The sequence below is a fragment of the Ornithodoros turicata genome, chromosome 4 (assembly GCF_037126465.1).
Source record: "Ornithodoros turicata isolate Travis chromosome 4, ASM3712646v1, whole genome shotgun sequence".
NCBI classification, from domain to species: domain Eukaryota; kingdom Metazoa; phylum Arthropoda; class Arachnida; order Ixodida; family Argasidae; genus Ornithodoros; species Ornithodoros turicata.
Genome location: NC_088204.1, coordinates 43,694,939 through 43,721,603, shown reverse-complemented (window position 1 = coordinate 43,721,603; position 26,665 = coordinate 43,694,939). Strand labels below are relative to the sequence as shown.

The 26,665-nt window shown below is 44.2% G+C and overlaps 1 protein-coding gene and 1 long non-coding RNA gene across 4 annotated transcripts; one reads left to right on the top strand and one right to left on the bottom strand.

Annotated features, from left to right (window-relative positions):
• The first annotated feature begins 11,214 nt into the window (after nt 1-11,214).
• LOC135393070 (uncharacterized) lies at nt 11,215-15,544 on the top strand. 3 transcript variants are annotated; one of them, XR_010422427.1, is made up of 4 exons: nt 11,215-11,325; nt 11,425-12,077; nt 12,131-12,354; nt 15,509-15,544. It is a non-coding gene; the product is annotated as an uncharacterized LOC135393070 (long non-coding RNA). The 3 variants fall into 3 exon arrangements; XR_010422425.1 differs by having other exon boundaries at nt 11,425-12,354; XR_010422426.1 differs by lacking the exon at nt 15,509-15,544 and adding an exon at nt 13,142-13,183 and having other exon boundaries at nt 11,425-12,354.
• Nucleotides 15,545-25,373: 9,829 nt separating this feature from the next.
• Nucleotides 25,374-26,120, bottom strand: LOC135392391 (uncharacterized). The gene has a single exon (XM_064623106.1). The coding sequence runs from the start codon at nt 26,118-26,120 to the stop codon at nt 25,374-25,376; it is 747 nt and encodes a 248-aa protein (XP_064479176.1).
• Nucleotides 26,121-26,665: the final 545 nt, after the last annotated feature.

Genomic DNA, 26,665 nt, shown 5'->3' with positions numbered 1-26,665 from the left:
TTTGCGTAATAGCAAGTTCAAGTCGCCCACGAAAGTATTGCCCTGCGTCTCCAAAGGAAAAAATAAACATACGTACGTACCATAAGTGCAAAATAAGTACATAATGCAACATCTGGGCATTAAATTACAAAGCAAAGACTACGAAGCAAAACGCGCTCGTAAACATACGAAGAGCGCCTTTGTGTGGAAAAATCGCTCCGCGGAAAGGTAGACCTACGTCTCAATCAAAAAGGGAAAAGGTACTTTACCAGCAGCGCAAAGTACCGGCATAATTCTGCCCCTGTGGAATAAATCGTGAAAAATATTCCGGCTTTTTAGAAATAACTAAGATCGAACATGCAAAATTTTCGCGTACCACTCGTGGTTTTGCGATACTAGGCGGACAAAGAATGCGCTTGAACGCAGTCACTTTATATCATGTGAAAGGTCATATCTAAAGCTATCGGATGATGCTAATCCAATGGTGGCAGCCACCACCTGCAGGGGTATCGCAATGGGCACATTTTACGTTTTTCGAAACTTCCGGTTTTCGTTCTTTTACCAATGAAAAGGATGTGCCTTTCACACTGCCTGAAGAACTGGAGACAACCACAAACAAATGTTACCAGCTACAAGGCGCTTCATTTCTTCGCACTGCTTTTTCGGTATGTTCGTCGAACTGGGGCTTCTCGTCAAGGGCGCACAGGCAACTCATGTACTCTCCCACGGTTTGAATGAGCCTGACGGAACTGAGAGACCACTGGGTAAACGTAAAGTGAAGCTTCGGGGGCACTACAACAAGCTCACGCAGTGTGGTCATTAATTTCTCCGTCAGCGGGACACATGTAGCAAAGAAGAGGTTGAAGGTCGCGTCCTCGTGGGTGGGGCGCGCAAGGCCGCAGCCTCGTGCACCCTGCCTGACAAAAAAAATCGCTGCGCGTCTCTCAGGCAAAAATAAAAGATTGTCTCACTTGGCGTCTAAAGTAGAGACATGACGCCACCTTTTGAAAAATAATCAAGGAAATCGAAGATGGCATTTTTGAGAAAATTGAGATGCAACATTGGCGATTTTCGCCTACCGTGTGTGATTCTCAAGCTAATAACGCAGAAACAACTGGGCTGAGAAAAATGAATTCTATACAACACGAAAGCTCTTTCAACGTCCTATCGAATGGCACTAAGCTCGATGTTCTCAGACGTTCCGCCATGAACAAAATTGGTAACAAAGTTTGGCCTTTTTGAACGTTTACGCCAAGTTTGGCATTTTTTAACAGAAATTCTGTGGCTCTCACAGTTCTGTGGGTGGCTGTCGACAGTGTCTATGGTGCAGCCTATAATCACAAAAATCCTCCAGTTCCTAGGCATAAAGTCAGCGGTGCCAGATCCCGTCAAAGTCGGTCCAGAAGAAAGCGCGCCCAAGCAGCCTCCGGTTTTCCCCCTCTCCTAAGCGGAAACTACTACACGCACGAGCATCGCACGTGGCGCGATTTGCGACGTTTGAACTGTCCTCTAACATATATTTTTTCTGGGCGATTTAAAAAATACGACTTTCATACGTTGTTCGATTTAAAATGAAACTACCCTTTTATGACGATGAATGGGGAGTTTCACCGTGCTGGTGGTGATGTGGGGAATGAAATAATGAGCCCCTTCACAATAAGGTCCGAATCCCTACTGTGGCCAGAAATGTCAAAAGAGCTTACAGGGCTCAGCGTTGGTTGACTGGATTTGGCCAGGGACCAAACAATTTTGAGAGGTGGGGGGGGGGGGGGGGGAATGCGGTCCGGGAAAGTTGGTAGTGTGGGCAATGAACAAGAATGTGCCCTAGATCTTCAATGGCACTACAGTGACAGCGTGGGAGAGTCAACTTGTCTCAAGCAGGAACACCACTGAGCCGAAAAATCCACATGTCGCATTCGATGAATTAATGCAGCATTTTGACGAGAGGTGTGTCGCGGCATGCGGAAAGCAAGAGTTGGATCAACTACTCTCAGCATAGGCGGGAAGCCGGGGGTGTCACGAGGTGTCGAAGAATATGGAAGGACGGTCTTCTCTCAGAAGCGCAATACACGTCCGTGTCCAAGACGAGAGAGAGACTTCTGCTCTGCTGTCGGCCTGTTAATTCCCCACGACACCACAATGAGCTGGAACCCACTGGAGAACCAGCCTGCGTCCTGCTTCGTACACAAGGTGATAAGCCATTAACACATCCGTCACTAATGACCAATAAGGAAAACATATTGCTTCCCAAAATACAAACTGTGTCCATGTAAAGATCCGGTATGCAATGATTCTCAGTATTTACATGTAAGAATATACACAATTTATTAGGCAATGACATAGGAAAGGATGATGCACTGCAAGTTACATCTTTGATATTATGAACATGCAAAATAAATGAAGAGATATCACAATTTCGAAGCAACCTTCAATACAGATATTGCGTTCTGCTTGGTTAAGCTAAAAATGTGGGTAGCATTTGATGAACTAACACTTCATCTGATGTTCTAGCAGGAAACAGTGGGGTTTATGGGTCAAATGTTTAAACACAAATAAGTGCTATGTGCTATACAGGTTTGTGTGTAATACAGAAGAACCATATTATACATATTTTACACATTTTTTGGGTTTATTGTTGAGTCAAAATGCATCTAAAAATACTGTAGAAGTGGTTTTTTACACGTTTTCGAACAAAGCTGGTTTGAGGAGTGATTACCGAGAACTCAAATTCGTGACACGGGTTTCCAGGAGGGCTTTGCTCTTGTATATCGTGCCACGGTCAACATTCTGGCATATTTCGGCACATACTAAGACATCCGTTGTTCACGGGGATGGCGGCATTCTAGGTCAATCCCTCCTCCTCACAGACATGGAAGGAAAGGCCCTGGCCTTTAGGGACCCTGCAGGAGGCCATAGTACTGGCCGTATGCAGGTCAGCCAGTTCATTTTAGCAGTTCTCACTCATTATCACTCAGGGCACTGAACAGTTTGGTTGAGATGTCGTACATATACGATCATACAAGCTGGTTTTGAGAAGGCAGGGAAAGGTATGTTGCGGCTTCGTGGTATAGTGGTACATAGTGCAATGCGTTTGTAGGAGTAACGAAAGCGTGATCAATTTTCATTTCTTTACATCTTGCCCGATGGGATAAAACAATCTTCTGCGGCTTGCTTAAACTGCCTACGCTGTATGGAGTAGAAAGGGTAGTCACGGTATAGCGTCGAACGCCGCACGATTTTCACGCTCATATGGCCAGAGTTACTCACAGAGTTACGCAATTTTGGAGGAATGCGCGAAAAATAATTCAACGCGAAAAAGACCACTTCTACGGTAAAGACAATCGTCTTGCAATTTATCTCACACACAGATCACAAAAAAAACGAGTTTTCATCAACATTCAGGTACATGCATGGCAAAGCATCATTTGTTACTTCTACGAGTTGCTTCTGTGATGACATCCTACAAAACTTTATGTGAGGGGCACGGGGAAAGATATCAACAATGCACTTTCGTGTTACAATATACATCTTTTTGCAATCATCACGGCCTGCTACAGAAATGATATTTTCAATTCTTGTGTACAAGTCCCCTTGCTTGAGTTCGGCTGAGTCAGTTTTTACTGGCAAGTTGTACTTAACGCTATGAAACGTGTGCTTCTTAACAGACATTCGGGTATATTCCACAATATCCTTACAATGCTCTATGTGTCGCTCAACAAATGACTTCAAGGCACTGTCTGGTGGCTGACCTCTTCCCAGTGCACTTGGACTGTCTGACACTGCGGTGTGCTCTTGGTGGAAGACATCAGCCACACTTGGACTTGCCATGCTCTTTAGTGATCCAATGCTAGTTTGAAAAAGCACCCTTGACAGAATCTGGATTGTGACACCCTTAGATGACTTGACATGCTTGAGTAGCTTACCCATGTTGTTTTCAAAAGTGAAGTAGGAGTGTGCCCACAAGGGGCCCAGCAAGAGAGCAGCCTTGGGAAGGTGCAGCAAAGTGTACATGTTTGACGTCATCTGCCCCTTACCATACAACACTTCAGTCTGTACAACAAATTCTGTTAGATTATCTGTGCTGTTATTGATGCCATTTAGTGATATTTCTCCCTTGATCAGGTTGCATACCCCACATACGAGAAGGCTATAATGCACATAATATTCATTTGGCAGCACATTGCGCAAACATGGCAAACTGTAGTAGAGGAGCCAATGCTCCCATTCTGCAGCTTTCCAGTACTTTCTGGTGCTTAGTGAACGTGGAAGCCGTGTAAAGAGCCTTGGAGGCTTCAGATTGCAAAGTCTGTCATCAACTGTTCTCATGTAAGAAGGTGCACCAATGTAGCAGTCTGTACCTGTACTCGACAACCACAGCTCTGTTATTTGTCGTGTTACACCAAGCAGCACACAATGCATGTAGTCAGGGCTGAAACTCCAGGCTATGTTGAAGCCCGGTAAATTAAGCATTGGGGAGGGTCCTTTGACACCACGCACTGGTGCTCCCAGAGCTGCTGCATTGGTCATGTCTGCTACCATGTCTTTCACTGTCCTGTCATCAGCTGGCCCACCAGAGTTTGTGTACTTGACAACACCTAGTAGAAAAGTATTACGTTGTTAGATCAGGATTAGCTAGAAGGAAGTGCTCTTTAAATTAAAGGGCCAGGAAACTGCAACACAAAGGTCCTGTGCAGTAGCATCTGTTTCATCGGTCACTATATTTACATTTCCAAAACAACCTTTTGGGGTCCAAAAGCAAAAAAAAAAAGCTTGTTTTAAAATGAAAGACAGTCCCAATACACACATGGCACCTTATCACAAAGGGGAAAAATTATGTAGACTGTACGCTTTTTAAATGAACAACTCAGGAAAAAAGGGCAGACACCAGGATTCAAAGCTGGGTCTTCTGGTTTCTGAATCCTGGCATCAGCACCTTTTTCCTAAGATGATTTAATTGATTCTGGGCATTGGAGGCTTACGTGTCGGCCATCTCTGTAGCCTGCCTCGGCTAATTTCTCGTGTACGTTTTTGTTTTTCCTTTTATTTAGAACATTTGTCCATGGTCTTCTGTCAATGCACAGCAATGATGCACACTTCCAGATCTTTGAATAACAACTTACTAAATTATCATTCCACATTAAGGTAATCCTACAATCTGGTGGCAGTAAAAAATAAAAAGGGGTCTCAGCACCACAGCCATCAATATTTGTAGCAGGAGACTTTTGATCACTGTCAATTGTCATGAATTTGAGTAAACTGGGAACGCTCTTCCTGTTGGTTGGGTAAAAAATTGACCCTTACTTGGCAAGTTTCTGAGTTCAGTTCGCAAAAATCTGCATAATTAAACTCAAAGTTACATGACATGCACATCAGGACGTGGCAGAAAGCTAGTAAGAACAAATGCCGTTGACCGCATGATTCTAGGTGGCGCAGTTTTTTTTACTATAATTCAATGACACCTTTTCTGGGACACCCTATATATGCATGAAGTGAAGTGACAACCATGGCGTGGCAACGTGGCAAGAAAGTACTCTATATGCTTTACGTCTAAGCACCATAAAGATTCTAGTTTTGAATTAACCAATAAAAAATTGTTAAATTGATCTAAAAGTAATGTGTATCTGGCATCTTAGTGCCTCTTTATTGTCCACCTGGACTAGCATTCCGAGAAAATGCTGCGGGCTGTTGCTTGAGGGCATGTAATTATATTTATGCAATGCGACGCAAGAATATGCATTACCATCAACTGCTTCTCCGCGGTGAAAACACCACCCGCATCCATAGTAGCTGTTGTACTGCATCATATTCTGTACTGAAGCTCGAGCTGGTGCATCAGCTACACAGCAGATGCAAAATACCTGAAAATACAGAAGCAGCATTAGAAACACCGAATAATAAAAAAGGCTAAAACATCAGCAATACTGTAATGTCAATAAGGGTCATGATCTTGTTCCAAATGCGGCAGTTTGGTATATGATGGGTGCCTGCCTTTGAGAGGAGAGGGGTATTTCTGAAAGTCCAACGTACTCCCATCTCAGCTAGGCTCCTCTTCTGCTCAACAAATGCTTCCAACAGCAAAATCATGTTGGGGTGCTTTGTCCCATACCATAGCACTGGTGTGAGGGCATTACTCCATCGCAGGTGTAATGGCAGTTCATTTATGGTGAACTGTAGTGGCCAGATGCTATAGTTGGCAAACTCGAACACAGGACTCCCATCGGTGTTCATGGTGATGGTGTGGTCGTAATGGCTACAGTTATGTTGTCTGCGCTGCCTTTTGTAGTGGGAGCCATCAGTGATGTCCCCCAATGTTTCTGGACTTCTAATCTCCTGTTTCGTAGACACACTGTGCAACGAGTTGACAAGCTGTTCCGCAATGTTATCATTAGCGAGCAAGGCAGTTAGCTGTTTGTGTACTGGTAGCATCACAAAAAAAAACAGCCCTGATTCTGAAGCTGCCTTCCATTGTACTGTATTGCAGAGGGAGCACTTAAGCCCTGCTTCGCTGCGCTACTTTTAAGCTACCATCACACTTTCCTAGCATGTCGAAGAACACCGGGCAATAGAAATAGAATGTCATATCCTTGAGTGAGATGCCTGAAAACTTCTTGAACAAATGCTTGGTTACCGGCAGTACGTCTCCCCCCAGCACTTCGTTTATGAGCTTAAGCAAGTCTTCAATTGCTGCCCAGGATAGTCCATGCTTCATTGCATAGTCCATGACGAGCACAAGCGCGTCTCCTTGAGACAGGGATGCATTACCTAGCAATGGTATGTTAAAGCCCAGAGCAGCTGAAAGCGGAGCGTCACTATGAATATCCCAGGAACGTTCTTCAGGCGGGGCTGGCGGCTCTGGATATTCTTCATCTGCAGGGGCGTCCTGGTTTGCATAGACCTCCGGTTCTGCGGAAGGTTCTGTTACAGTAGCGCGGGTAACACCCACTGAACAAGTGCTTGGTTCATTGGCATGTGAAGCCCTTGGCTGCTGACTTTCCGGATCCGTATTCTCCAATGGACGTCCACCTCCTTCAGCTACACGCTGCGAACGCCATGCGGTAGTCCGTGGCACAGATTGATTGCTTTCTGAGAGCTCTAAAAATCGTTTTCGCGACACAACCTTCTTCTTTGGCATCGCTTGAATCACTTTAAGAGGAGAGGCCCCATAAACGTCCGCGCTTGCATGCGAAACCAAGGGTCGGGCAAAAAGTGGATCCCGAAAGCCCCGGAAGCGAAAGCAAGAGAATGCGAATGATGCACTGAACCGAGCATGCGCAATGCGCAAAAGGTGTTGCAGCTATAAACATTTTACGCTGCTTTAATTGCTTTATTGACATCTCTAATAATTTTTAAACGTTTCTTTTAAAACACAGTAATATTTTCTCCGTGTCTGGTCATGAATTGGAATCGTGAAGATTTCGGAGTCGTGCAGGTTCCAGTTCCAGCCGCGTACTCGCTCATGCTTGCTGACGGCTGGCGGTATCGCGCGCTGTTGAAACGGTTGCGTTTTCAAACTGATCTTCGTTGTATGGTTGCGTCTTATCTGAATCTTCAATGTACGCACTTGTGCGCTACTTAAACGCATTTGAGAACGGGCTGCGTATAATACCAGTTAATGACATCAAAAACTTCAACGCGGAACACGAACGCGACTTCAACAACAGGTCCGTGCACAAGGTTCCATGGCAAGACGGTGACGACTCCGGCGTCTATCGCGTTCAAGTACTCATGCTTGCTGGTAGGCATGCTTTTTTATAATGTGCATGGTGCATGTGATACAACAGCGCAAGCATTAATGCCATCGAATATCTAGTGAAGTTAAGGGCAGGCGGCCTGGTGGAAATGGTCTGCAATCCCAAGTGGTTTATGAAACCTTTTCCACTTTAAACCACTTACGTACAAAGTGGTTCAAAGTGGTTTGAAGTGGAAAAGGTTTCATAAACCACTTGGGATTGCAGACCATTTCCACCTGCATTTCTAGAAATGGTATGTGCGCGTTAACCCGAAAGTACTTTCGGGTTAACGCGCACTTGCCATTTCCAGAAACGCAAATGTTTCAAAGCAATTAGCATTGCACTGTTGGGCTTGTCTGAATGAAGTATGTTTCTCTGAGCCTACTCAAAGTGGCGCCATGTTTGTCGTTTTTGTGCTTCGAATGAATCTTCACTATTTTTGTTCATTAAGCAAATCGGAGCTACTTCAGAAGCAGAAGAGCAAGAGGGTCGTTGTTCCCAAACTTAGCAGATCGCTGCGTGAGGAAACACCATCAAGACAGCTATCAGAAAAGCAGAAGATGAGAAAGGTTTGCTGCGATATATATATAACGCTCTCCCAGGCAAAATTTGAGTTGAAACCCATGCGGATACACTTGAAAAACAAAATAGTTCCATTTTCTTTCCTAAGTGGTTCCACTTGTTTTTCAGGTGGATCCACTTGGGATTCCAGCTCAGATTTTTGACTGAGAAAGCATCTTTTCGAAACGTGATCAAACAATCAGAATTTCTAAATAGTTCTGTTAGACATCTCTGAAGATCTGGATAGCCTGTATGTACCAAAAGAATGCTCTTGAATGCCAGGCAATCGTGAGAAGACCAACTGGAGAATTTTCATGATTATCATAAATTAGTTCAGAAATGGCAGGGATAAGAATATTTTGCTTAGTGTTTATTTTCTGTAGCAATTGTTGAGTGTTTTATTCATGTGTGTTGCAGAACCAGAACCACACGTTTCTCCCAATCTGTTCTGTTTTTTTTTTCTCATTATATGCATATGTTCAGTCAGTCGATTTTAACATTCACATATAGTTCCATCTGCAGGAGGACAAACACATAAAGCACAAACAAGGCAAGACTAGGAAGAAATTATATTCTGCTATACTCAAAAAGCATGTGGCCCAAATGAGAAGGAAAAATGAGGAGGCCCTTTCAGACTGTGATGTAGGTATTGCATAACAAAACAGTTGCTAATGTGGCCTTGTTGATTTTTGTAAACATTTGTTGCCTCACTAGGCTACAGAGAACCAAGATTGTAATGAGCCACCCGAGATGGAAGGAAGTGACAGTGATGTTGACATTCATGACACAGTGGAAGTGTTGTCCAGGTCGTCTTCCAAGAGAGATTGCACCTGCTTATCCACCGTGTCACAGTCTATGGAAGAGTGCCACAAGAAGTTGACAGACAGTACATATACATTAGAATTTAGTTATTTATTGCTTTTATTTTCATGCTCTATGTTATTTCCATTTGTTATATGCTGCATGTGTTCTTGCAGTTAATCCTGCTGCTCTTTCATTTGCAGTAGAAAAAAAGCTTGATCAAGTGGTGCAAGAGTTGCACAAATGGGCAAACATTGAGCAGCAGCCTTTGCTGATAGATGGTAATATGCAGTATATAAGTTTTGTCAGGAGGCTAAACATGTGAAGTAATCATGGGGCACATAATGGGGAGCTAGGTAGCCCCTTGATTCTTTCCACATTCAATTTTCAAAAGAAAAAGCAATAGTATATTTGGATTTCACATTTATTGAGTTTATCTTTCAGAACAAGGCAGCAAGCAGTCTGAAGATAACAATGGTAACTTGAACTGCTATTGTTGTTTTTGTGAAACTAAGGATTGGGCAGCGGTTTTTCTTTTACACAGACTGCACACAACGAGATGACTTTCTTGACTGGGATCAGGTATCCGATACGGACAACCTGTATCACGATGAGCTACTTGTCAGTGAACATTCAGCACCACTCGAGTCACAGACAGAGGTTGTACCACATGGGACATCGACACCTAATGACAATGAACATCGAGAAATTTCAAGGAATGTTGATCCACGTGGCGGAGAAAGTGAGTGTGATCTACATTAGTGTTCCATGCGGCTGTTTGATAACTTCATTGGTTTTTTGACCAGTAAGCAAGGGTGCTATTCTCCCTGAATTCTCAACGCACATTTCTTGTATCTCATGATCTTGATTCCTTAACAGGAAACATGGCTGGAGGTTCCGAGTTGCTAGGTAACCGTAACTCACCTCTTCAATTACTCTGCACAAAAATTAACAACGCTATACTCTGTAATAAAAATAATTGCGCGACGCAAACTTCGGTCTCCAGGCATTTGCAGCAGTGTACACCAGTGTTGACATGGTAGCCTGTGGAAAGTTGTGTCCAGGTGCCACCACAGGTCTACTCCAAATGCAAAAGGCACAATATCCATCCAACCATAACAAGCTCATGTTCGTGATAGTATGACCAAAATACTGAACCAAACTAATATGCCTAGCTTGCAAAGCAGAGCGTGGAGTGTTAAAGTTTTCTGTTTGTTTCAGCCATATAAATTTGTTGTCACATGCCACGAAAAGCTTGTGTTTAGCAAGGAATCGCAATGATACTGAAATGTGTAGCATTACATAGCCCAACACGCACATAGAATTGTGAGCCCTTTTGTTAATGGTATGTTAATTAGTATCCTGTTTTTTAGCAAAGTGTTGGCAATATTTGTCTGTTGGTTTTGATAACATAAATGTGTTATCACACGCCACAGGAAGCAGTTTGCAGGGAAGACGCCAAGCGATTGTTTGTGTGGGCTAAGTGTATCCTCGCCTTTCCTGTGTAAAATCACAAGGATACTGAACTTCCATGTCATTTGCATTTCATTAATCCTTAAGTACTCGTCATGGTGCATTACAGTGTGTAGCATCATTTAGCCCAACACATACTTGTGAGCCATATTTGATTCCTCTTAGGTTAGCGATATGTGCTTAAAGTAAAACATTGTGCCAAAATAAATGTCGCATTCCCACAGTTCTCTGGGTTGTTTTAATTATAACACGTGCAGCCTGCAAGCCAGGTTCCATAGGGAAACCGACTGCAAAAGGTTTCAGAAGTGGACCCATATTCAAGTGGGTTCCAATGCGGAACCACATTCAAGTGGTTTCCAAAGCGGAACTAGATTAAAGTGGTTTCCAAAGCGGAACTAGATTCAAGTGGTTACCAAAGTGGAACCACATTCAAGTGGTTTTCAAAGTGGAACGAGATTGAAGTGGTTTCCAAAGTGGAACGAGATTAAAGTGGTTTCCGAAGTGGAACCACATGCAAGTGGTTTTCAAAGTGGACTTTTGTTTCATAAACAACTTGCAAGTGGTTCCACTTGGGAAAAATTTCCACCTGGGTGCGCATGCGCCAGCAGTGACGTCACGTATTGTTCTTGCTTGCCGCCGCCGCCTTGCCGTTGCTCGCTTCGGGTGCGCATACGTTAGCAGACAGCGGTTTGCTCGAGGATGCGATTTGTGGTAGTGGTGAAGCAAATTTGCTGAATATTCCGTTCAAGTTCTTCACTAGGCGCCCGTCGATGTTCACCAGGTGAGGGAATGTTTCAGTAACGCCTGCGAGTTGCATGTTCGGTTGAAAAGATGAGGGCTTCTGTACAAAATTGTTCCGTGGGCCGCTTTGTTACTACAGATATGCAACAAGTCCACTCTTTTCAAGCTGCACTCTCAGCCCAGGCAACAGCAGCACCAGATGAATGTACACAACTTCCCAGTGAATTAAGAAGCACGAGTGCAATTCTGACGCTGGCAGGTACGGCACGCTGTGTTACACTATAAAACACACATGCCATTCGCGCTCAATGCACTTATTTTGGAGGTGTTGCAGCAAATAATGCTGTTGCACAAAACGGCAGTCTGGTGCGTAATGTGCACGCATACTGTCGAGCTCGACTAATTCTCAAAGGATGTCACAGTGTTCCAGACTGAGAACGTCATTTCCCATCGTCTTCGACTAGTTCGGGTGGCGTGTTCGAACTATCTAATTGTATCACCTGTTCTATGTCATCACATAAGTCGGTAAATATCTAACAAATATCGTAGTGGCTCAATTTAAAGGTTATCTTTAGTTGTGCTTAATCATTCCCATTATTTTCTACTTATGTTTTTACTCAGAATTCCAATGCTGTGTTCGTATCTGGGAACAACAAAATAAAACACATGATAATTGTGTTAATACTGATATTTTATTATTACTGATTAAAGATCTTCATACATGGAGAGAAGAAATGCAGGAGGAGGCCAAGAGTCATTCTACTAAAGGCAAAGGAGCACAAAGATTCAAAGGTGGAGGTTTAAAGTGTTATTACATTTGTGACTGATTGGGTGCTTTTACATAGGTCACAAATCACATGGTTCCATCATGCGTGGGGATACCTGCCTTGCTGATGTGTCTGCAACATTCCATGCAACATGATGTGTGCTTAACTGGGAACAACAAAATAAAACACATGAGAATTGTGTTAATACTGAGATTTTATTATTACTGATTTCAGATCTTCATGCATGGAGAGAAGAAATGCAGAAGGCAGCCAAAAGACAACAGGAGCAAAAATATTGAAAGGTGCGTGTTTAAAGTGTTATTATATTTGTAACTAATCAGTTACAAATATAATAACAAGGTGCTCTTACAATACAAGGGTGCTCTTACAATACAAGGGTGCTCTTACAGAGAAGAGCATCAAAGGAGTAAGGTCCATAAAATCATAAGGTTCCGTCATGGGTGGGGCAACACAGTAAATCATTTTACACCTTTATTTGCTCAAAAAAGGTGTATTCTTATAAAAACACCCTTTTCTACTCCGCAAACGGTGCAAAAAGAGCATTACTAAACGTGTAATATCGACATACACCACGTTTTATCCTATGTCGATCGTTAAAGGTGTAAAGTGAGGTGTTGAATGAGGTGTTTACCATCGAATACACCTTTTTTACTCCCCACTTGAATTGGGAATATGGTGTAAAAAATGGTGTTTTATTTCGTGAGAGAAAAATTATGCTGGTTTCACCGCTCCGCTCAGCAAGTAATCACATTATAGACGATAGCCTGAGTTAAAAACACAGTATCTGACAGGGAGGGATATTAGAAATTTAGCTTATACCTTTGACTCGTTGCAAGCGTGGGTGTTAATTGCAAAAACACATTCCTGCCACCGTTAGAAACGTTTCCCGCCCCACCACATGTAACGAACGTTCCCCAACAAATTTTATTTCAGTATATGATCCATCCGACACGCCAATATAGGCTACTGAGGGTGCCCGAGGTCTCTCTATGCCTCTGCACTCACGTTGGTCCCACAGTGTTACCAAGCTAACGAGGCGTGCCTGTGATGCATTGCACTCCGGTTTAGGTTCTACGATGGAACCACGGCTGGAAGTCTGCCGTGTACACGGTGCTGCTTCCCATAGAAGCAAGAACGTCGAACTGTATGTCTCGGCCAGTGGTCTCGGTATGCTGCCGCGGAAGCTTCTATTACACTACTTGCGAAGGAATAATTGCAAATAAATAATTCCATCATAAAAGGTGTTTTCAACAGAATACTCCCCTTTTAAAGGTGTTTTTGTTTTTAAACACCCGTTATAACAGTGTTCTATTAGGAATACACTTAACTAAAGGGTGTACTAGAAAACACCCATCATTTGAGTATAACGGCAACACCAAGAGGGTGTGCGCCATGGGACAAGCCGTTTACACCAAAAAAGTGTAAAAAAGTTTACTGTGAACCTGCATTGATGATTGGTCTGCAACGTTCCAGACTGACAATGTTGTAGGACATAACGAGAGGTGTGCTCCGGGGCCCCCCACCATCTCGGTCATGATCAGAGCCAACAATTAAAGCATAACATTTTAAAATTTCCAAAGATTCTTCAAGAAGTGGCATGCGGTTCAGAATCTGTGTGACTACAATTCCACCACTTGTACAGCCTGAGACAGAAGTTCACCGGCACTGGTGTTTTTCTTCATCGGAGCAGTCCCCTGCCAACTGCCAGCAAAAGATCAAATAAGAAATTTCTCTATCTATCAGACTATCTATCTCTCAGTATATGTGTCTGCTCTTATTCGATGCTAGGATGTCACTCCAATGGACAAGTGTGACACTATGGTGTTCTGTAAACTTTTTTCCCAAGCTGTACATTGTACAGCCCCAACAGCAAACAAACACTGCTCGGTAAGGTCAGGGTTCCAATTTGAGATTTTGTGGCCTATTTTGTTCCCAAGAGGCTGCTCTCGCTAGCTCGAACGTCCCGATGATGGCGGTCGACCATCTCCGATTTCCATGAAAAAAATATATGTTGTCGTCGTCCACGTGTACATAATCCGTGCGAAGTATTTCGCCAGGGGTTCGCATAGAACCGTCGCCGGGGGGCTTCGAACTCCTGCGCCGAGCCTAAAACCATGGTGCGTCTAAGCGGGCGCTGAGCAAAAACGGTTTTACCTACCCCCAAAAAATTGAAACGGGACGCTGTTTCAAAAAGGTCACACTAGCTCTGTTCACGACCTCAGTCGCGCCGAGCCGCTAATTCGCGAGCCGAGCTATCACAAAGAACGCGTAAAATCCGCCATGTTGAGCAGTTTTTCCTGAAAACACCGTACATAGAAATCTCAATGTTCTATTTTTTCCTTGTTGGGGCCCACCAATATGACTCACCGAAAAAGTTTGACGGCCGAACTCTGGACCGTTTGGCTACAAAAAGGCGCGAAATTTGAAAATTTGACGGAAAATTGAAAACTTTGACAAGAAATAGCGCTAAAAGTGAACGTGGGACAGCGCTCAAATTTTCACAGAAATGTAGTGTTCCGGTAATCACTACAAAAAATATCTTCAGGGTGTTTTTTGTTTAAAGCGCGCGACGAATTTTTCAATTTACGCTGTAGCAACAAGCCTGAAGTGCAGGGCGAGGCCAATATCACGAAAGGATTGTACTGTTAACTTTTTATTCTTTTGCTTGTTTGTCGCTTAGCGCCTCTAGAGCGAATGCGGTTCAGCTGAGAGAGAAACTAAAATTGGACGCTCTTGAGGAAGCCTAGCGCTCTCCGTGGACGCGTCCACTCGTCCTACGAGTTAAGGATTAAAAGGCTATGGGTTTGTGAAATAACCGCAAAATACGCGATATTTGACTTTTTTTCGGACCAACAACGCGATTACAAGAACTAAAAATATTTTCCGGATGTTGGACTGTACCTATATGTTATGTGAAAAAAAAAAAAATCAGGTTGGACCAACGAATGGCAGATCTTTTAAAAAAATCCCGAAGTTGAGATTTTCAGCTAAACTGGCCAACTTTGAGGTGCGAAAACGCGCAATGTGGAGGCGTTATAGCGTAGAAGTTAGCGCCCATGGATTGAGTGTTGTGTCGTCTATGAGCCCGGAAAATAGCCCAGCCTAGAAAATTTTGTTGTTGTCGTTGTTGGTCCGAAAAAAAAAAAGTCAAATATCGCGTATTTTTTAATCCCCATAACCCATAACTTTTTAATCCTTCACTGTTAGGACGAGTGGACGCGTCCACGAAGAGCGCTAGGCTTCCTCAAGAGCGTCCAATTTTGTTTCTCACTCAGTTGAATCAGCATTCGCTCCAGAGGCACTAAAGCGCAGCTTAGTTTTTGGCCTCATGCGTAACTTTGAAGCATTCCCGACAACGCCCGTTGGCGTTGGGCAGAAATATATCGTGTACTGCTTATGTCCATATATAGGAGCAACATACTTTTTTTCTCGCAGATCGGTGATGGTCGAGCCACGCGACAGGGAGGTTTGAGCTGGAATGACTAGTCTGATCAGCATCGAAGTAAGAAATGTTGTGCCGTGTACGCGATATGGCGACCTGCATATGCAATTCAGAAGTGGTCTTCTATATGGTCTGGTCTTTCTAGAGCTTCTCAGAGCATACCTCTCTTCGACTGTAATTAAACATAAAGAAGGTTCGTACATACAAAGCGGAGGCACTCCCATTGGCTCTGCTATCTCTCCTGTTGTTTGCGATATTTTTTTGGCATCGTTTGACTCAAAGGTTGCTACTGCAATTGGGTGTACCTGTGTGTGGCGCATTTTTAGGTGCGTTGATGATTTCCTAGTGTTCTATAAGACCAGTACCCACTTTGGAGATCTTTCTGATGCCTTCTTTCTGCGTACCTTTGAGGCTCATGCGGAAGGATTCAGATTCACTTTCGAGTTGCCTGTGTGCGACACTCTCCAGTTTTTGGACCTGAATTTGAGTCGGAACAGCGCACACGTGTGTTGGACCTACAGCCCCAGGTCTAAAAAAGGAGTAGTACCTTTTGATTCATGTCACACCAAATTGGTTAAAAGGGGAATTGCATCAACGACATTTTGGTCTTCTTTGAGTAAATCATGTGAACACCAAATACAAAGCAGCTTCGCCTCTCAAGTCTAGAGGTCGATGGAGGGAGGCTACCCACTTTCACTTTTGCAGAACGTTGCTGAGATCGTATTGCAGAAGGTAAAGGGCAAGGCGAGAAGGCTGCGTAGCGAGTTGAGGGGCAGGCCCATAATAATGCCATACATTCATACCTTGTCTCACAATTTCAAAAATGTGGCTAAAAGGCATGGGGTTCCAGTAGTTTTGATTGCTCCTATGGAGCTCCAAGTTTTGTGTTCTAGAGTCAACAACCCTAAGCCCATAGGTGAATGTAAAGTGCAGCACAAAAAAGAAGCTTTTGTGAGTTGACGACAGCAAGTAGTTTACAGCATACCGCTCTCATGTGAACGGCGATATATTGGGCAAACGGGGCGCTGCCTCAACCAGGGCTCGGAACCGTTATTTTTTAGGGCTCGGTTCAAGCTCCGGTTCAAGGTTATCGGTTCGGTTCGGGTTTGGGTTCAGCGCAACCAAAATAACGGTTCGAACCGATATTAATCGGTTCGAACCGGTTTACGTGTGCTGTGCAAATCAGCGTACCACATGTGAGAGGTAATAGAGAGTTTTAGTAGATCGTACGCTATCGCCTTTGCGTACGTAAGGGATAGCGTTGATGGTTCTGCGCGCGCCCATAACAGAAGGAGAGCTTCGCGGAGTGCACAGAACCACCAACACTATACGTTACGAACGCTATCGCCGTACTAAAACTACGTACGATGTACTAAAACTATCTATTATCAGGTTCCGGCGATGATTTGCTCCTTCCTTCATCTTACTGCCTCGCACCTACACTTCGTAGGGACAAAGAACCATGCAGTTCACAGCAGATCATCCTTTACTGTACCGAAAAGTGCCGGGAAATTGCGTACAGCGTATCATTTTTCTCCATTGCAAAAGGCTATCGCCAATTTCTAACGAAAAAAGGACAGAGAGAGAGAGAGAGAGAGAGAGAGAAGAAAGCGGTCACGTGGTAGATATAGGTGTATCCCAGAGTCCCATGCTCAGGCAGGCAGGCACGCTGCTCCCTGTTGAAAAGAGTGCGACATGCCACTCCTGTGTTTCGTTCCTCCATGTTCTGGACCAACCTCTTTCCCGTGGTCGCTAGAGGTCTTCCTTGCTTGTGGATGTCACTGTGAACCATTCAAATTTTCGTCGCCTTCACACTGCGACGCTGAATGAAAGGAGGCAGTCAAGGCATCAATGCAAAGAGTAGCTGTCGTGTAGGAAATCTTTTTTTTCACACCACGAGTCACAAAAACGTACAGGGAACCTTTTTGAGGTGAGGCTGCATTCTTGAGGCTGCACTTCTCGGTTGCATCCATTTTAGCCAATCACTGGATCATATTCTCTGAAATTATCAATTGATTTTATCACCGTCTTGGCGCATTATGGTCGTAGTTACCGCTGCGCCAATAAACCACGAATCATCGTCATCATCATCATCACCACCACCACCACCATCATCATCATCATCATCATCATCATCCTCGTCGTCAACTTGTCGGTTGATTAATTTGTCCGCTGCACGAATTCAGCAAAATTCCGAGAGATGCAGGGAGCTGGTGCGCGGCAGTCGAGTTGGAAGGTATAGGCGTTTTTACTGTCTGGCGAACCGGTTACTGCATCATATTTTTTCGGTTCAGTTCCGGTTCGTTCAAGGGGAGAGAAAAAATGTTTATGGTTCGGTTCGGCAAAAAATAACGTTTTTTTGCGGTTTCCGGTTACGGTTCAGTTCCGGTTTCGACCACTGGCCTCAACACACGGCTGCTTGAGCATAGGGCAGCGGTGTCCAATTCAACTCCCTCAGGACACCTTGCCGTTCACTGTCGAACATGCGGGTGCAAGCCACTTTTTGGACACACAGAGGTAAAAGCTCTGCTCAAACGAAAGATAGCAAGGGAGGTAGCTGAAGCATCTTTAATAATAAAGCACGGGGATATGTGTGTAAGCCATTGTCCATTGTGTGTAAGTCCATTGACCTGTCTTTGGAAGAGATAGCATATCTGCATATGATGTAATCTTTGATGTGGTTTTGCTCGGTACTTTGTCAGCCATGCGTGGCATGTGTGAAATTGTTAGATAGTGACGGGTTATCTTTAAGCATGTGTGTTAACAGGGCGGGGGGGGGGGGGGGGGACAGTGGACCTTATTCGTGTTTCAAACCTGTTCATCGTAAATGCTTGATTTTCCTTGTCCGTCCCGAAATAAATATTCTGTCAGTTGTGAGTAAGCAGCCGTGGTGTCAACTTCGTTCTTCCTTGTGTTGTTTCTTGCTGCATTCAACAATGTGTCAAGATACCAACTACCCCAACTTCGTACACTTGTGGTCTTCTAGCTATGCTGGGCCCTGACAGCGTCCAATCCATCACTGATCGTATAAGCGACAAACAAGCAAAATAATAAAACGTTAACAGTATAATCCTTCCGTGGTATTGGCCTCGCCCTGCACTTCAGGCTTGTTGCTACAGGGTAAATTGAAAAATGCATCGCGCGCTTTAAACAAAAAAAAAAACACACCCTGAAGATATTTTTTCTAGTGATTACCGGGACACTATACTACATTTCTGTGCAAATTTCAGCGTTGTCCCACGTTCACTTTTAGCGCTATTTTTTTCAAAGTCAAAGTTTTCAATTTTCCATCAAATTTCCGAATTTCGCGCCTTTTTGTAGCCAAACGGTCCAGAGTCCGGCCGTCGAACTTTTTCGGTGAGTCATATTGGTGGGCCCCAACAAGGAAAAAATATAACATCAAGATTTCGAAGTACGGTGTATTCAGGAAAAATTGCTCAACATGGCGGATTTTACGCGTTCTTTGTGATAGCTCGGCTCGCGAATTAGCGGCTCGGCGCGACTGAGATCGTGAACAGAGCTAGTGTGACCCTTTTGAAACAGCGTCCCGTTTCAATTTTTTGGATAGGTAAAACCGATTTTGCTCAGCGCCCGCTTACACGCACCATGATTTTAGAGACCTCGCGGGAGTTCGAATCCCCCTGGCGACGGTTCTATGCGGACCCCGGGCCCCCGTGCGAAATACTTCGCACGGATTATGTTCACGTGGACGACGACAACATATATTATTTTCACGAAAATCGGAGATGGTCGAGCGCCATCATCGGGACGTTTGAGCTGGAATGACCCTTAAGAAAGTCATTTCCAAGGGTGACCTCCGCGATACAAAGACAAGTGCAGGGCATGAAAAAATTCTAGTTCAACTTTGAAGGCAGTAGTCAACATAAATAAGTGCAATGATCTCTGAATTAATTTATCTCAGTGCAATGATTGCCCATTCAAGGCAATAACAAACTTATAGGTTCACCACCAGATCTCAACCTCCTCGTCCTGTTACATTACAATATAAATGTATCTGCACCATTGAAAAAAAAGTAAATTTTCACAAGGTGGGGTGAAGGTAAAGGTGGGGGGTCATGATAGGTTTGGTGCTACTCAAAGGGGTCACATACTGGAAAAGTTTGAGAAACTCTGGCATTGAGGGATGTCGTTCCAAATTAACTACCCAAGGACAAAAGGAAGAAAGGACTGAAATTAGTGTGGTAAGTAAGAAACCAGAATTGTGCTCATGCATGAGAGAATGGTGTGGTATAATTGTGCATGGCTAACTGAAGTTGACTAGAATATGTGTAAAATAACTGGTACATAACCTGAGCTACTTTATACTTCACTAGCTGGTGTACATTATGGATGCGGTAAAGGGGAAAAGCAAACGAGACAAGCTCATCAGGATCCCCCCCCCCAAAAAAAAAAAGAAATCTGCAGTGCCCACTTCTGGGTCAAGAGAAAGGGTTGAAGGTATATGTGAGGTGATATGTGAGTGGATAAGGGCGTAGTGCACACAGTGATTTATCCAGACCCCCCTACACCCCCCATGTGCAGTGACACCCTCTACAGGGGTGCCCTTGGGATGTCGAAAGTGATATGTTAAGCTGTAGTGATGTAACTACAATAATGACCCTCCCCCATTTTCTCCAACACCCTTCCATGCCTGTGATTATGGGTAAACGACAGCACACAGAACGTTAACAGCATCTGAGCTTTGCAAGCTTGAAGACACCAGACATAGTTCTCCTTTTAACAAAGTGAATATGGTGTTGCCACCCAATATGTTCATGGAGCACAATGCCCAGAAACCATACGGATCATACCTGAGTGAGTTCATGTGGCCCCAGCCTAAGAACATTGTTAGCGAGGTTAAGGTTTTTTTGGGATATCATGAAAACATTGGTTATAGTTAAGACCGATTCATGGATACAAGCCTGGTAATACTATCCTATCAGTTGGAGATGGCACAAGACATAAGCCATGTTAATAAACTGTTTTTGATGTTTTGCAATTTTGAAAATGGTATGCTCACTCAAAGATTCATTGTTTCATGCCCAACCCAAGACATAAAGCTCTATGCATGTTCAAGGTATTAATGAACTGTCATATGTTGTCACATGACAATGCTGCATTCATGAGTAAATGACGTAGGTATGAAGGTCTTTAAACATGAATTCAACCGAATGAATGAATGGCTGGGTGTACTCCCTGCTGCTTGGCAGGCTCTTAGAATCTGGTTGCAAAGCTGCTTCAATATTTGTACAGCTTGGGACAAAAGTCTACGAAACACCAGGGTGTCGCATTTCTTCATTGGGGCAGAAGCAGGCACACACACTGAGAGGTGTTCCTCCTTCCACATGTAAAGTCCCCATAGAACCCCCACCCTTATAGCTAGGGTTCCGAGTTTTCGGAGTTTTCAGTTTGGAAAATTCGGAGGGTGTTTATCGGAGTTTTCAACTTTTCGGAAATTCGAAGTTTCTCGGAGGATTAAAAAGTCTGAAAAGTGAACGGCGCCGATTTCGGAGTATTGCGGAACAGTCATCGTAGAGACAATTCAAGAAAAGATGTGCAAAAGTGACCGGGACCACACGATGTAACGCACGGATGTTTTAATACCCAGAGCTATTGAAGTACGAACGAGCGTGTTTGTACAAATTGTGAATGGTGCCCAGACTCAAAATGAGTAGCAGCTGTGACGAACACAGAACTGTTCTGTGCCAAACTAGCCCAGCACCCGGAGTCATGTAGTCACTAGGGTCGAGGATACATAGAACAGATGGGTCAAATGTGTGTGATATCCTCCTTTTGGGCCGTTCATGCGTCCAGCGACACCGAAGGAGGCCACCACTTCTGACCTTCTCTTTTGTTTTAGTTGTGAATCAGTTTGAAGTCGAAAACTAGGTGTGGCAGAAGGGGGACAAAGGAATAAGGAAACGGGAAAAACCTTTTTGCCGCCCCGTGGGCGTTAAAAGAAACGGAATTTATCGGATAAATCCGATGTTTTGCAAAAAACATCGGAGGGAGTTTATCGGGGTCTATCGGATAAATCCGAAAAGTCGGAAGCCTACTTATGGGCACCGTGCGCTAGAGTTTTCTATCGACGGCAGCGGCCCCTCGAGGGGAAACGCGGCATAATGCCATGGTGCCAGCCAGCAGCGTGTAGCAGTGCTGTGCTAGTTACACCGTTCGAAAAGAGCGATGTGAAGCTGCCCGCACAGAAAGTCGAAGGAGAAGACAAAATGGAAACTAATTCTATGTGGTAATCTGCCACGACAACCATGTTACTGTGAAAGAGGCAACTTGCCGTAAAGTTTTCGTCCTTCTTGCTGTATCGTCCCGCCGATCACGTATTTGAGAGAGCGCTTTCACGGCAATCCACCCGACGTGCCACTCAAATCCGTTGTTTCAAACTTAGAACTCATTCCTTGCATTTAGTATATTTGTCAATGACCAGTTGAGCATCACGATGCGGCCTTATAGCACAGCAACTGACGTGAAAAAGTTGTGAGATACACAAATGAATGACCAAAGAACAAAGTGGAGCTTCGCTCTGCCATATGTCGCACAATATTTGTCTCTTTTACTCGGACCCTAATTTTGCGGCATGTCTAGCCATAGAGATAATATAGTAGGATTCTAGAGAACGGAGTTCGCGCACCACCTATTAGCGACGAGAAGTTTGGGAGTCGCCCCCTGGTTGTAGCGGAGGGAACTACGCGCGTGACGTAGTATGCAGGATCACATGGTCGTTTCGCGTTTCGGACCCTGCTTTCTCGCAGTTGTTACGTCGGTGCTACCTGTGAAATTCTTCAGTTTTGCCCGCACACAAATGGAGGACGAAGACTATCAAGTCCAAGGTAAGGGATGTTATGTGCCGTAGCACAATAAAAGTTTATGACGCTCTTCTCGTTACACTGCATGAAACTTTCAGCGCGCGAACATGAAGCGCAACTGATATGCACTTCCTCCGCGACTTTTTTCTTCTTTCAGTCCCAGTTTCGCTGTCCGCCGTGTACAAGTTTATCGGCAAGAGTCCGAATGATTCGGCACGATCTTTACAGGAAGGCGAAGACGTTTACAACGCCGGCCACGTCGTTGAATGCAGCGTAGCCGACGAAACCGAAACAAGATGGACGCTGTCTGCATTTGTGTTGCAGACGACTGCGCCTTTTAGCGATCCTCATCGCTTGACTGTGGACGTACAAAAGAACGGCGGTGTCGTTGACGCCTTGTGCACGTGTCGTGCGGGGTAAGAGCAACAATCATGTTGGAAAATGTTACTTCATGCATTTACTCGCGCTCTTTGCACAAAGCAAGGCTGCGAACGCGAATAACGTTCCTGTCTGTGTTCCAGGAACTTCATCTGCAAGCACATGGTGGCAGTATTACTGTATGTACACTCAAATGACTATATCCATCGTTTGTCCCAGACCGACAAACCACAAAGGTGAGCTTCACAATTTGTCCTGTAGTGCTTGCAAGCTACAATTGGTCTTTTATTTGTCTGCAGGTGGGGAAAGGAACAAAAAACGGCAGTGAGAGAAAAGTATCTCCCAAGACGTTTTGTTGAGCTGTCATGTGTAAAGCAGGTATGTACATTTTTATGCGCAATATTTAGTTTTAATTTTTAATATCAAGTTTTAGTTTGCTGTTGTCGACATTTATTTTCACAACAATTTGGAGGCTGTGTTAACATTTGATTTGCTTTTTGACATTTTATTCCCCCCATTCCATCCAGCAATGGGGTAGAGTATCGCCTGTGGCGATGAAACTCCCTACTCTCCAAGGTCGAAAATAAAGTTGTTGTTGTTGTTGATTTGCTTTAGAAACAGGTTGACTTTTCTCCAGTTACGATCAATGCAGATAAACAAGATACTGAAGTATACAGATGCTTGTGTGACATGACATGAACAATTAAGCAGGGCAGTTTGCAAAGAATGCACCAGTCCGACATTATCTCAGTATGATAAGGCCCTTTGATCAACAGGAACTACACTTCCTTGTCAACTTTTTTCTCCCTTTTTGTTTGCTCATACGTTCATGCAGACAAAGACAAACTGAGGCAGGTGGCATGTTTACAGTAACATGCGTGCAAGAGGCTCTGATAACATAAGGGAGGAAACAAATACAGGCCTCATGAACACCCAAGGAATCTGAGATATTAGCTAAGACACTTTGCAGTTCGTAAATATCTTATATTGCTTTGGCCTTGTTGAGGCCTCGGTTTGCACCGTTCAATAGGTTTTCAGCCTCATTTATCGTTGAGAATGTTGCCAGAGGGAACCTTGCTGTTCCATTGCAGCAACAAGATTTTGACAACTTCCCGAATGCCACTGTGTTGCACGCAAAAAGGAGGCGCCTCACACATGATGACACAGCAATTTCACTTGAGGCACTTATAAACGGCCTCTCGGACTCTGCTGCAGCTGTGCGACACAAGGAATGCCACCTCCTAGCAACAGTGCGGCAAGCAGATCAGCAAAGAGCAACAAACCAGAGCCCTCCTAACACAGACAGTGGTCACATTGGGAGAGGTTAGTCATAGCTTTTTTTGCCGTGTATTTATTAGTACATAAAAGGTGCTCAGTGTAAGCTGAAGCGTATGAACGGAGTGAACTTTAAACTTGTTCTGAAGTTACATCTGTAGTGCATGTTTAGCATTAGGACGTTTATTGCTTTTTTAATGATTAAAATATTGTTTATTTTTCTGTGTTCTGGATATCCCAGGATCAGACTGGTACTGGTTTGCGCAGAGGTGTAGTTGTGCATTTTAATGTTTTGTTTACCGGCACAAGTGTCTGTCAGCTATAATGCTGTGGCATCGTTCAAGGTACACTGACAGCCACTTCCGACGAGGCAGGTGAGAGTTCCTCTGGAAGTGCTCCACTCAGCCTGCAGGGCGTGCTGAGGCAGTTGCTACAGCTCCACCCAGACAAGACCAACAACGAGCTCTACGATGCTCTCGTGGAGAGCTACTCATTGCAAGATGTCCAACACATCGAATCTGTCACCAGAGGGCAGAGCACATGCAGTGAATGGAAGATGCACAGAGTGGGTATGGTCACTGCCTCCGTTGCCTACCGTGTGCACACTAGGGTGAAGTCTTTGCAAACGCAGATGGGGCCACATGACGTGCGCCCTCTGCTGAAGGCCCTCTTGCATTCTAGCGAAAAGTGTACTAAAGCGATGAAGGAGGGACTCAGAATGGAGGGTGAGGCCAAAGCTGCATATGCAGTCCTCCGAGAAGGCCAAAAGAATTTTAAGATACGGGAATGTGGGCTGATGGTGAAAGCAGACCTGCCATTCATTGGTGCGACACCTGATGCCATTGTGCAGTGCGACTGCTGTGGAAGTGTGGTTCTAGAAGTGAAGTGCCCTCAGAACATTGAACAGTTCATGAAAAGTGAATTGAAGAAAGAGGATAATGACTACAAACTAAAAAAGACAAGCCATTATTATGGGCAGACACAAGTACAAATGGGTGTGTCTGAGCTCAAAGAAGCTCACCTCTTTGTTTACGAGAGTGCACAGCGGATGCTGGTTGTCACGGTGGACTTTGACACAGACTTTTTCAAGTTATTTTTGGAGAGGGGCGCATTTTTCTTCAAAAGCTACGTTCTGCCCACGATGCGGGACATTGTTTAATTCCGACAGAAAGAAAACAGAGTGCCAAATGCTACACCTTTTTAAGAGTTTATTGTCATGAACCCTTAAAACAGTAAACAAGTGCAATAAAGAGCAAGCTATGTCAGTTCAATAAAAACATCTAAAATTTGTTATGCCGAACACTAGCAGACTAGTCAAACTAATCAGAAAACACAGAACTAGCACGCATTAAAAACTTGTTAGCGCCAGAGGGGGTACATGCTTCTAGATGTTTTCTTGTGTGGTGCTCTTATCCAGAAACTTGTCTACACTGAACAGTGGCTTTGATAAGTTTGCAATGCCTGCAGTGATGGTGATTATAGCATCAATGCATGGGAAGAGCTCCAGCGGTATTCTATTCTGGAGTATCTTGAAAAGTTTCATCCTGTGGATGGCCCTTTCGACATGTACTCGAGCCTGTGCAATTGATTGATTTTTCCTTCCCTCCTGTTGTGTAAGCTGGTTCTGACTTTTCAAGAATGGTGGCCGTATCATTTCAATTCCTTTTTCGTTGCAAAATGATTCAATCAGGAACCCCTTGTCAACCATGACAGCATCATTTCGCTCGCACTTGTCGAGGACCTTACTATATTTGACAATATGAGTGTCTGACGTCCTCCCTCCATATGCTTCGCTTACATAGCTGATGAGCCCTCCTGGGGTTTCACAAACGAGAACCTTTGCAGTATATGTCTGCTTGTAATGGCTATAAGTTAAAATCCGTGATTGCAAATCAGACGGTCTTTCGATTTTGATTTCAGTGCAGTCCAGTACAGCTCGCGTGTTAGGATACTTTGCAAAGTACTTAGTCATGCAGTTCTTGACTGCATTCCTACTAGGCCAAAAAACAGCCTTTCCAAGTACTACTGCCAGAATGTCAATGCACTCCTTGCATATATTGGCTGCTGTTGTGCGATGCACATCGAATAGTACTCCAAGCACAGAAAATGATATATCCTGATACAGCCTCATGAAGGTAAGCAGAGTTGCATCCTCGTTGCTCAGACAGAAGCCTCTGGTTGACTGTTTGAGGCGCACATCTGTAAGCATATCTGACAGATTGTAAAAAAGCCTAAAGCTAAACACTCCTGTCAATGCCAAAAGGTCTTTTTCATCTTTCACTTTTGCAATGGAGACCATCTGCTGGCGAGAACTGAGGGAAATGAAGATGGGCTCTACTTGAATGCCAATGTCCGCAAGGCACCGGCTAGCTTCGTTGACTGTAAAACAGAGATTGGATGGTATACCACTTTTGTTAGAACAGTGAGGTGTCACTAATCAGAACAGGAATGCAGCAGTGTGCAAATAGGCTAAATGTACAGTGCGTGATTTTTAGCTCCAGCAAAGTTTTACATCAAGCTGAGTTGCAACAGGACACTGAATAGCAGGGTCTTTGAATAACACCACATGACTGAATGGAAAAGCCTCAGGACGAGAGTCGTTGCTTGCAATTGCACATGGCAAGGTTTCTGCCATTGTCAACACTGAAATAAAAACCACCATCATTGGGTAGCTTT